At 36.0% G+C, this 13,273-nt stretch overlaps 1 protein-coding gene across 1 annotated transcript in view; it reads left to right on the top strand.

Moving 5' to 3' along the window:
• The window catches only part of LOC144957212 (tetratricopeptide repeat protein 38-like), a 33,042-nt gene extending 19,769 nt beyond the window's left edge, over positions 1-13,273 (top strand). Inside the window, exons 11-15 of the mRNA XM_078888265.1 lie at positions 886-1,051; positions 3,488-3,644; positions 4,575-4,648; positions 5,573-7,248; positions 10,779-13,273. Of these exons, the coding sequence (XP_078744391.1) occupies positions 886-1,051; positions 3,488-3,644; positions 4,575-4,648; positions 5,573-5,663 (488 nt within the window). The 3' untranslated portion in view covers positions 5,664-7,248; positions 10,779-13,273. The remainder of the gene's footprint in view (positions 1-885; positions 1,052-3,487; positions 3,645-4,574; positions 4,649-5,572; positions 7,249-10,778) is intronic.

Genomic DNA, 13,273 nt, shown 5'->3' with positions numbered 1-13,273 from the left:
CAAAAACAAAACAAAAACAAAAACGGACCGAAACAAAACAAAAAATGACTTCGGGTAAAATTAATATTTTTCATCGAGAACAATGGATGTAGTTTTGGAAAAATCTCATATTTCTAGTCGTTTTGACTTTAAATCATTTTTGTGTGTGCATTTTTTGAGTTTTTATATAGCGCATTATCCACTAAACATGCACAAAGCGCTTTACAAATGGTCCCTGACCAACAGCAACACGTAACATAAAGAACTAGAGATGATGCCTATTAGGCGATATTATAATTATTTTTCAGACAGAGACAAATCTGTTAACGACCAGGTACTCATTTTACACCTGACTACTGTGAGAGGATAAAGATTCTGTTCCAAGGACTCAACTATGCGCCGAGCGAGGCTTGAACCCAGGACCTTCCAATCCTAAAGCGAGTGTCATACCACTAGACCACATAGCCACACAATCCTACACAATACTTATTTGAGATGATGTTACATTTAATCGGTATAAACATATTTTGTTGGGAACCAAAGTTACCAATTTAGAAATTTTCCTCTGGTTTTTGAATTTTTAATCCAAAATGTTTTAGAGAAATTTTTGGAAGTATTGATAACTTCGTCAAATATGAATTTGTTGTCCGAATTGAACTACACTACATTATTATTATTATTATTATTATTATTATTATTATTATTATTATTATTATTATTATTATTATTATTATTATTGTTATTGTTATTATTATTATTATTATTATTATTATTATTATTATTATTATTGTTATTATTATTATTATTATTATTATTATTATTATTATTATTATTATTATTATTATTATTATTATTATTATCATTATTATTATTATTATTATTATTATTATTATCATTATGTCCTAGGAGTGGATGTGGGAGACAGATGGGAAAAAGTCTATGACGTCTACAAAGACCATCTCCATGATCACGTCCTTGTGTTCAACGACGTCCACATTTTGTTTGCCTGTTTGAATGCCAAGAAAGAATCTGCAGCCAAAGAACTTATGGAATCCATTAAGAATTTTGTCAAGTATGAAAGAATTTTTTTATTATTTTTTTTTTTATTATTTAGGTGCTTAACCCTCTCCTTACCACCTATTGAAAAACCGTCACATTTGTTACGATGCAACGGTCACTTTTCTTATCCAGATTTCATTTCTTTTTGCTATAGCTATAAAAACATGACATTCTGTGCTAGAGCTCATATTGTCAAACAATTTAGAATGTGCTTGTTGCTTTTTTGTTTGAGTAAGAACTGTTTGTTTTTGTGTTGGGAAGGTGTGAAGTTTTGGGTAAAATTCTGAAAATGGCTGGTAAGGAAAGGGTTAAGACACTTTTAGGTTATGTTAGTGCTATGTATATATGGAAGAATGATTACTTCAGTGAGGCTTTGTGGTCTTGTGGAACGGAATGTCGTGGGTTCGAGTCTTGCTCTGAGCGGTGCATAATTGAGTCCTTAGAAAAGGCTCTTTACTCAAATTCTCTCATTGAACTCAGGTATAAAATGAGTATCTGGCCTTTAAAAACGTTGTCTTCATCTGAAAAATAATTGTAATGTCGCCTAAACGGTGTCATATCTCGTCCTACATGTTAAATGTTGCTGTTGGCTAGGGGCCTCTCGTAAAGCGCTTTGAGCATGTTTAATAGTTATTGTACTGTATAAAAGCTGAAGTCTTTTTTTATAAGGTATAAAATCACAGAATGACTGCTCATTCATAAATGGTAAAACAGAGCCACCTATGAAACTATTAGGAAGGTTTTCTCGTCATTGAGTATGGGCTTGGGTTGAAATATCCAAAGATCTGAAAAAGTGTGTATGAAATAGTGCCAGAAAAGGAAGAAAGAAAAATACAAGAAAAAATCCATCCCCCAAAAATCAGTCAGTCTTCCTCACTCAAGGATGTTATTTTTTTCTTTATTTTTCTTTCTTATTGCTTTGCCCGGCATACACACTTTTTTCAAATCTGTATCTTATACCGGTGCCTGCTCCCTAATTTCTCAATTTGATATGTTATAATATCAACGCTGTATAAACTGTATAACACCATTCGGCTATGTGGTCTTGTGGTATGACACTCGCTTTCGGATCGGAAGGTCCTGGGTTCGAGCCTCGCTCGGCGCATAGTTGAGCCCTTGGAAAAGGCTCTTTTCTCACATTCTATCACCGTACTCAGGTGTAAATTGAGTACCTGGCCGTTTACAGCATTGTCTCTGTCCGAAAAAATTATAATATCGCCTAACAGGCGTCATGTCCCGTGACTACATGTTAAGTGTTGCTGTTGGCCAGAAACCCCTTGTAAAGCGCTTTGAGCATGTTGAGTGGATATTGCCCTATATAAAAAGCTAATTTTTTTAACAGTGTATAAAGGATTGAATGGGCTTTTAAAGATACCAGTGGATCAATACCAATAGAAGTCAAGTAAAATACAAACTAGGCAGTCAGGGTGTCCATTTTTATCTTTGACATTCCTCCACCTAATGTTGACTATAATCTTTACTCATTTTTTTCCAAATACATTATCCACTCGTGGAACAAGCTACCAGCTGGTGTCAAGCTTTTCAGCAATATTGAGACCTTTAATGATGCACTATAGATAGAATGAAGTTGACGTCACTCAGGTCTTTGTTATTGTTTTTTTGCCATCCGTGTTTATGAGTAATTCTCACTAAACTGTATTAACCCGACTATAAAAGTTCATGGTTACACATAGTTTTGTGTGTTGGTCCATTGTACTTCTGGATGGCAATGTTGTGAGCTTCTTAGCTAAGTGCATACTATCTATAGACCATTCTATCATACTCTGAAAAAACACGTTTTTAAATAATTTTGGCCAGAAAACTCGTCCTTCAAATATCAAGTGATTAAAAAGACTCTCATCTTGGCAAAGGCTTTAAGACCTGGGACTTCGCAAGTCCTAAGTTTGAGAGTTTTTGTCAAGATGAGGGTCATTTTAATCGATCGATATTTGAAGGATGAGTTTTCTAGCCAAAGTTTTAAATACATGGTTTTTTTTTTAGTTTACTGCATTATAAAGAAAGTCCTATAATTATTTTTTTTTGATTAATACTACATTGTATTAACCCTCTCCTTACCAACTACAGGAAAATCGTCACATTTGTTACGATACAATGAACATGTTTCTTTATCAGATATGTTTTGTACATTACAACATTTTTGAAAAATCTTTGTTATGCTCCACAAAAATGTGCATATGTAGTATGTACGTATTTGTAACGAATTTGAGTGTAAAAATTCAAGTTCTGTGTTGGGTAGGTAAAACATTTCTGGAAAAATCATGAATATGGTCGGTAAGGAGAGAGTTAATGCTCAGATTTTCTGAGTCATAAGGTTTATATGATATTTTGGATAATTTTGACTTGTGATTCATCCACCTTAATTGATACTTGATCGATGATAAGTGACAGAATATTGAATGATTTGCTATTGATTTGATATTCACCACAGAGAGGGTTGTGGGGACAACAAAGATGTGACAGCTACTGTTGGAGAAAAGATGATGGAGGCATTCGTGGCCTATAATGCAGGGGATTTTGCCTCGGCGGTGGATCTGATGAATCCTGTCATTTATAAAGTCATTGACATTGGAGGAAGCCACGCTCAGGTAAATAATTCAATGAAAGGCTGAAAAAAATGTATATACAGATCTATAAATAGACTATGTAGTCTTGTTGTATGACACTCGCTTTCAAATCGGAAGGTCTTGGGTTCAAGTTGAGTCCTGGGTTCGAGCCTCGCTCGCTCGTTGCATAGTTGAGTCCTTGAACAAGAATCTTTACTCACATTCTCTCACTGTACTAAGTTGTAAAATGAGTACCTGGCCGTTGACAGTGTTGTCTCCATCAGAAAAAAATTGTAATTTCGCCTAGCAGGCGTCATGTTTCGTTCTACATGTTACGCGACCCCTTGTAAAGCGCTTTGAGCACATTTAGTGGCTTTTGCGCTATATAATAGCTCTATTTTTAAATTTGTTTTTATAAATATAGTTATAATTGGTAAGTACCTAGTCTTGTAGTTTTTAAGAGTGCTTGATAATTCTTTGATTAGAGCATAATATATTAATATTATAAATAGAACATTACTCACAATTTTAGCTGATATGGCAGATTCAATGTCCCTTTGTGTTCATCAGCCAGCACCGACTCGTATATGATATATAAATTTTGTGGTGTTACTGAGAATTGATATATGACCAAATTGAATTACACGCTAGTCATTTTAAAACATACGAATGCATGTGTCTGTATCATGTTTTCATGATTTTACCACTCTCAATGTTGTTCATATTCCAATATAATTTTATTTAATAATAATAATTATAATAATAATAATAATAATAAATAATAATAATAATAATAATAATAATAATAATAATAATAATATAATAATAATAATAATAATAATAATAATAATACACATTTATATAGCGCTCATTCTCGTGTAAAACACAAGCTCTGGACACTTTACAATATAAATATCAATTTTAAGTGAAAAAAAAAAAAAAATTGTATTTGTGTTTACATTCCCCCTACAGAGAGATGTTTTCAACATCTTCTTGATTCAAGCCGCCATCAAATCTCCCAAAAAAGAACATCACCAGCTTGCAAGGTAAATTTACATTTAATAATAGTTTATTCCTTCCTTAATCCTCTTCAGGCCTTGAGGCACATAAGGCATCCACCAGACATCTCCATTTTTTGCGATCGGCTGCTTTTGCGGTGGCTGTATTCCAGGACAGGCCTGCTTCCTTTAATTCTTTCTCCATGGTCCTTCGCCAGGTTTCTTTGGGTCTTCCCCGCTTTTAGTTTATTAGAGCAACTCTATGGATGGAAAGGTATGCACATATGATACAGTACAGTACCAGACAAAGCAAACATAAAAACAAAATTGCCACTTATACAAATTTAATCAGTATATACACATACAAGACAACTCTTGAATAACGACATTGTCTGGGACAAGAACATTATGTGGTTATCTGGGGTGTCATTATTCTGGGGTTTTCAAGAGGGGGTATAGTGAGACCTGTGAGTATAACGATGCGATGTACAGACCAGTCCCTGTGATAAGATACGTCCAAGCCACGTTAGAATGTGTATTTTTCCTGTTAAAAGAGGGTTTACCAGTTACACTTTTACTCTCTGATGTGTATTGTTATTGTTTTGATTGCATGCGTCTTGTTCAGCAGGCAGCGGAAAGACAGCTCCTTCTTGATGGCATTAAGGATATCGTTCAGTGAATACTCACTTAGCAACTTGACAAGGGTCGTTTTCATCCATATTTCATCGACGATAGTAGCATCAATTTACGTAATTTTACACCTCCAATGAAATAGGAACCAGTTTTTTGACATTATACTTTTCTTCCCGATTGGTCACTTTGTGAGCATAGTGGATTTGTGAAAATGGACCATAATATAGTGGCACTCAGTGCTATTTATGAAACACTTAAATTAGGAGTCAGTCATTTTTAGATTTAATCATATCAGAAACGTATTTTTTTTTTTTTTATTTCTTCTCTTGCTGCTTCCAGAAATCTCCTAAATGCAAGAAAACTGTGGAAACCCAAGGCTCCAATGACAGATAGACTGATGGCAAAAGTCATGGAACATCACGCAGATTAATTCGAAGTGGACTTTTTGTGACCCACCACCTTAATACGGTTTTATGTGCTGTGAACTGATTCTAAAAATTCAATATTAACCTTCACATACAAAATTTGAGTTGACTCATTGAAGATGCAGAGTTATGGTCCATGTAATACCTCAGTGACGTAAGATTTCGGGCCTTTTCCTCAAAGCTGGTATTTTAAAAAAAAATTCTCAAGATAATTTAAAGTTTATTTTTATTATTATTTTTTCTTTTGCATTTAGAAGATGCAGGTCTCACCATTAAAAAAAAAATGCTCTAAAATAATTCCTCTTTATGTAAATTGTGTGCATAACTTTCAAAACATTATTGATATTATTATTAGGACAGTGCCTCTTTTGCACTTTTTGTTATTATCACTGTCCACTCCAAATCCACCCGTGAGAGAGACAGTACACATGTCTTCTTCTTCATTACCCTCATATTCCTCGGGAAAACAATGAATTTGTAAAGTCTTCAGTATCTGAACCATCACCATGACATTACTTCAATAAGATTATAACTTAGCTTTCGAGGACGCCACAGTTTACAGACGTCGGTCGAATTCAGGTTCGTGAAATAAGTAGAGAAAATTACCCCAAAAAGTTTTGATTTACAAGGGAAAAAAAAGATCCCTTTAAGTTAAAAAAGCTACTGCTCAGTTCATGCCCATGACGGCCAAGTTGATCTCTAAGTACTCTAAGCCGTAATGGTGGCCGTCAACAACAAAATTGATTCAATGTATAAAAGGTTGTACGCAGAATTTTTTTTTGGTTTGGTTTAGTAATGATCGAAATTTTACCATTTATTACTGATGCATTTTGTATTGGTTACTGATTTTGAAATTTTCAACTAGCAGATTTGAATATATAACATTTTATAAAAAATGATGTATAATCATTAATATTTATCTATATTTATGTATTAAAATCTTATAATATTGATTCTCTCGGGTTTCTTTTGTTGAAACCCTCAAGCCCGTTAAGTAATTTATCTTTATAACATTTTTATTTTGGCTAAATTTAAATCTATATTTTTCATATTTCTTTCCACTAGTTTCAAATCTATATTTTATATATTTGTTTATATTTTACCAAGGCTTAAATGTGTTTTTAAAAAATATTTTTACTAGGTTTAAATCTAAACCTAGATTTTATACTTAATGTTATTTTGACCAAGCTCAAAATTATATTTATATTTTTACTTAGTTTTAAATAGTATAATTTTGGCTGTTTTGGCCAAATGATTAATTTTATAATGAAAATGAACTCTTTTGTTTCTTACCAATGTGCTTGAACGTGTTATCATTGTTGCTTTCGTGATATTATTATTGTTGTCATTAATATTTCATTATACTATGAACTTTGTACATCTATGATTCATTCGATCATGAACAATTTTCAACAACTTCAGAGTATTCTATGATAGTAATTTTCGACTTTACATTGCCTTAATGATATATTTTAAATTCCATTAAAAATTGTGAAAAACTGTCTGTGAGCGATATAATTCAAGCTATATGATATTTTGTAATTATAAACTATTGTTTAAGACATTGAACAGATAATTCCTATATTCAATGTAGAACTCAACAATCAGAAGAAAATACTTCCACTCCTTATACTTGACAAAGGCAGCAATCCTATTTTGGGAAGAAACTGGTTGGCCGCTATAAAACTGAACTGGCAGAGCATACATCAGATGACGACACCTAAAGATAGATTCAATACAGAAAAATTGAAAGCTCAGTTTCAAGATATATTTTCAGATGGAATTGGAAAAATAAAAGGAATAGAGGCAACACTTCATCTAAAAGAGGGATCCGTTCCCAAATTCCACAAAGCCAGACCAGTGCCGTACGCCTTAAAACAAAAAGTTGAGAAAGAACTAGACAACTTAGAAGAACAAGGGATAATCACAAAAATTGCAACCTCGGATTGGGCCACACCCATCGTACCCGTATTGAAAAGCAATGGAACAGTGAGAATATGTGGTGACTTCAAGGTAACAGTCAACCCAGCACTTAACACAGAGCAATACACAATGCCAAAAATGGAAGACATGTTAGCTACTTTGGAACAAGGTCAAACATTCTCTAAAATTGATCTGAGACAAGCATACCTTCAGCTCCCTTTAGACAGTGCGTCACAAAAAGTAACAACAATCAACACGTCAAAAGGACTGTATTCCTTCAACCGTTTAGCGTTTGGTATTTCTTCGTCACCAGCAATTTGGCAAAAGACAATAGACACAATCCTCCAGGGAACACCCGGAGTTCAATGCAACCAAGATGACATGATAGTCACAGGGAAAACAAACGATGAACACTGGCAAAATCTGCTACTAGTCCTAGCTAGACTTCAAGAGTATGGACTGAAGGTCAATCTTGAAAAATGCCAATTCTTCCAAGACGAAGTTATCTTTTGCGGTGTCAAAATAACCAAAAATGGCTTGCACAAAACCGAAAACAAGGTCAAGGCCATCATCGACGCACCACAGCCAACAAACAAAACACAACTCAGATCATTCCTCGGGCTTGTAAATTATTACCACAAGTGGCTGGAAAATGTAGCTCAAATTGCGAAGCCACTGTACAATCTTCTACAGGATAACACAAAATTTGAATGGTCAACTGAAGCTGATCACGCTTTCATTCAAATAAAAACAATGATCGCTTCGGACAAAGTCCTCATGCGCTACGACCCCGATCGACCATTGCGACTCGCCTGTGACGCTTCACCATACGGCATCGGCTGCGTTCTCTCGCACATCACACCAGAAGGCGACGAAAGACCTATTGCATACGCCTCAAGAACCCTCAATAAGGCAGAACAGAATTACTCCCAACTAGACAGAGAAGCCCTAGCTATCACATGGGGTGTTAAAAAGTTCTTCAATTATGTATGTGGCAGGCACTTTACACTAATCACTGACCATCAGCCACTCAAATACATCTTCTCGCCCACAAAACCAGTCCCTGCAATGTCTGCAGCCAGACAACAGAGATATGCAATTTTCCTTTCAGCCTTCGACTACTCAATCGAATACAGGAACTCCAAGTCAAACGCTAATGCAGACGGATTTTCACGATTGCCTTTACCCACCACAAACTCAAGTCAAGAGGCCGATTCAGCAGATGAACTATTCTATACAGAAGTAATAGAGTCCTTACCAGTCAACGCAGCAAACGTTGCCAAAGAATCACGCCACGACAAAACACTGTCACAAGTCATACATTACGTCCAAACTGACAGATGGCCAAACACAGTCAACGAAGAACTGAAACCTTACTTCAACAAACAAAACGAACTGTCAGTGCAACAAAACTGTCTCTTTTGGGATACAGACTCATCCCTCCACAAAAACTGCATGCAAAAATCTTAAGTGTTCTTCATGAAGGACACATTGGTATAGTCAAAATGAAAAACTTGGCTAGGGATACTTCTGGTGGCCTGCTATTGACAAACAAATCGAGGCAACTACAAAAGGGTGCCCTGGTTGTGCTTCAGTTCAACCTGATCCACCGAAAGCTCCTCTTCACCCATGGCACTGGCCTGACAAGCCATGGCAAAGAATTCAAATAGACTTCGCGGGACCATTCATGGGATTAATGTTTCTAGTGGTCGTCGACGCCCATTCCAAATGGGCCGAAATAATACCGACATCCAATGCCACATCCATTTCAACAATCAATATATTGAGCAATCTTTTTGCAAGATTTGGTTTACCTGAACAGCTCGTATCTGACAACGGTGTGCAGTTCACATCCCATGAATTCAAATCCTTCACAAAGGTCAATGGAATCAAGCACACCCTTAGCACACCCTACCACCCAGCAACCAATGGGCTGGCTGAGCGAATGGTCCAAACTTTCAAACAAGCAATGAAAGCTTCAAAAGATGAGAAGGGTACCATCCATACAAAACTGGCAAGATTCCTGTTTGCTTATAGGAATGCACCGCACACCACAACAAACGAGAGCCCAGCATCACTTATGTTTGGCAGACATCTGCGAACTCACCTAGACATCATTCGACCAAGCATTCATACAAGAGTATCTTCATGTCAAGACCGTCAGCTTCGTACTCACTCTTCTGCCAACACCAGGAACTTCGACAACGAGACAACGTCCTGGTCCGAGACTACCGCGGACACCAACGATGGCAACACGGCGTAATACATGCCCAAACGGGAACACGCACCTTTGAAGTCAAAACAGCTCCCGGAGCCATATGGAGACGACACTCCGACCAAATTGTTCACACAAACACCCCTGCAATCACAAGCAAACCAGCACCAGCACCACTATTGGACATCGTCCCAAACTTCAGAACGACAGAGATACCAACCATGGTTCAAACAACCCCAGCGAATGACCGAGATCCAAATTCTACGCGGTCACAGGTCGAGGTCCCACCCTCACCACATAGAGAATTCCCAAATTCTCTAACTCTCTCTGACAACATGTCACAGAGAACGCAATCTCAAAACAATCACAACACTACAAGTGCACCTTACACTACGAGAAGTGGTCGCAACGTGAGAAAACCTAACAAATTCACACTGTAGGCATGGCCATTTATAAGCCTTAAGCTTGACTATAATATTGGAAGAAATATTCGTGACGTTACGACCACAAACACAAAAACACTTTGCATCTACACAGCCGCATGAAGTTGACACTAGTTAAGACTATTAGAGTCCATTACTGTGTTTTCTTTTATCATTATGAACTGTTGACCACTTCAACTAGTTTAGTTCTACACAGAAGAAACACTTTTTCTTACTCATCATTGATATATGAGATAATTTTTCTTTTTTTTTCTTTCTCATTAACTCTTAATTAATCATTTAAGCTGTATAAAACAAATGTAAGAATGAATGAACCATTATGTAAACAAAAACGAGCGAAAGTATAATAGCTCATTTTTTTTTTTTAATCATCTAATTTTTTTTAAGGGGAGATTGTGGGATACCTGAGTACCCAAATAGCAGTATTCGATTACGTTATTTCAAGAATAAAAAGAATCACTTCGATTCCAAAATGGCTGACTATTGTTGACGTTTTCTACTTAACAAATTATCATTAGCAATCTACAATACACTACAAGCCTTTAGTAAGATAAGATAAGATAAGATAAGACATCAGCTGGAAAATCTCTTTACCATTCCCCTGGCACTTGTATGATTTTAAAATATTTGCCAGTGCAATTTCACTTCTACCTCTTCCCCCTCCCTCCTCCTTAAAAACCCCCCAACAACAATCAATGAACTTTGTACATTTATGATTCATTCGATCATGAACAATTTTCAATAACTTCAGTATTCTATGATAGTAATTTTCGACTTTACATTGCCTTAATGAAATATTTTTAATTCCATTCAAAATTGTGAAAAACTGTATGTGAGCGATACAATATAAGCTATATGATATTTTGTAATTATAAACTATTGTATAAGACATTGAACAGATAATTCCTATATTCAGCCTTTAGTAAGATAAGTTAAGATATAAGACCTCAGATGGAAAAGCTCTTTACAATTTATCCCTGGCGCTTGTATGTGTCAAGGATTACCATTGAATGGATGAACAGCTGGAAATTGAGGAAGTACAATGACAAGGGCACTAACCACAATAATATTTTATAAAATAAAGACAATGCAAATAATGGATTATATCCCTTGAATCATAATATTTATAATACCAAGATATTACAGTATAATTTTAAAATATTTGCCAGTGTGATTTAACTTCTTCCTCCTCCCCCTCCCTCCTCCTAAAAAAACCCCCAACAACAATCAACCCCGATCTCGTTCTCGCCAGTATCAAAATTTTATCAACGTCTACATTACAGAGTTTTTGTTTTATTTTAAAAGGCTTTTAAAATATTTTATTCGACTATCATAACCTCAACCTTATGAATATTATCTATTTATACTCAATAATGCTTAATCAGAACTGTGTGAAAGACAAATTATCATCATCATCATCATAATCATCATCATCATCATCATCATCATCATCATCAGCAGCAGCAGCAGGAGGAGCAACAAGATTGGCAGCAGCAGTAATTTTAAAGTTATTTATGTGCCGCTTCAGTCTAGACAATTTCGTTTATGCTCTCAGTTACTTTAAAGTAAAAAAAAATTTAAAAATTGAGCTTTTATATAGCGCAATATCCACTAAACGTGCTCAAAGCATTTACAATGGGTCCCTGGCTAACAGCAACACTTAACATGTAGGACGGGACATGACGCCTATTAGGCGATATTCCAATTTTTTTCAGACAGAGACAATGCTGTAAACAGCCAGGTACTCATTTTACACCTGAGTAAGGTGAGAGAATGTGAGTAAAGAGCCTTCTCCAAGGACTCAACTATGCGCTGAGTGAGGCTCGAACCCAGGACTTTCCAACTTTCCGAAAGCGAGTGTCATACCACAAGACCACATAGCTGCACAAGAAACTTTTATACTCATGATATTGCCACAATTGCCTTTTATACCTAGGTTACACGCCCTTTAAATAAAACAGGGTGAATGAATCGCATAATAATAGCAACCTAAAGCGATCGATCACCGAAAGAGATTGTCTTACGAACGAACGAACGACATGGAAGAAAATGAAGATTTGTCCTCAGAGTCTTTGTTTTGTACCACGTCATTCATGCGTCACTGTTGGTTTGGAATATAATTGGTAACTTTTAAACGAAATAGAACATTTATATAGCACAATATCCACCAAACATGCTCAAAGCGCTTTACAAGGGGTCCCTGGTCAACAGCAACATTTAACATGTAGGACGGAACATAACGCCTGTTAGGCGATATTACAGTTTTTTCGGACAAAGACAGCGCTGTTAACGGCCAGGTACTCATTTTACACCTGAGTAAAGTGAGAGAAAGTGAACAGTTGTTAACGGCCAGGCACTCATTTTACACCTGAGTAAGGTGAGAGAAAGTGAACAAAGAGCCTTTTCCAAGGACTCAACTATGCGCCGAGCTCGAGGCCCGAAGCCAGGACCTTCCGATCCGAAAGCGGGTGTCATACCACTAGACCACATAGCCGCACTTTGCTAATTTTATGAATAATTATTGACTACAGTGTAACTAGTGAGAGCGAATTGCATGTCACCATTGACATACATGGAGCCAGAGTTTATCCCAGTTTCTATAGTGTGAAACAGCAATAACAATTTCTTGCTATCCTTTGGATAGGATGCTAGTCTATTGCAAAGTACTTTCCGCCAAATCTAACAGACTCAGCTACCCCATTCACTGTTGGGTGGACAGGGGGGGTCAGAAAATAAAATCTTGACTACACCCAGGATCGATCTCGGTCCCTTTGCGTGCCAAGCGAGTGCTCTACCAACTGAGCTATCGGAACCCCCCATTGACATACAAACTATTTGAAAATGTTTAAATTTCTTCTTCTTTTGCTTCGTGAGCAGCTGGAAGCAATTTTTCTTTTCAGTTTATTTTCTTTTCAGTGTAATTAATTATTCATAATTTATAACTTTGGAGCTTTTTGGATTTTCAACAGTTTGTTTCCAATTACAAAGAAAAAAAATATAAGAAAATTATAATAAAATAGCAAAAAATTTTTAA

Source organism: Berghia stephanieae, chromosome 11 (assembly GCF_034508935.2).
Source record: "Berghia stephanieae isolate SIO BIC M18660-M18661 chromosome 11, UCSD_Bste_1.3, whole genome shotgun sequence".
In the NCBI taxonomy this organism is placed as follows: domain Eukaryota; kingdom Metazoa; phylum Mollusca; class Gastropoda; order Nudibranchia; family Aeolidiidae; genus Berghia; species Berghia stephanieae.
The sequence above is the reverse complement of the archived record's forward strand: the minus strand, read 5'-3'. Positions and strand labels throughout refer to the sequence as shown.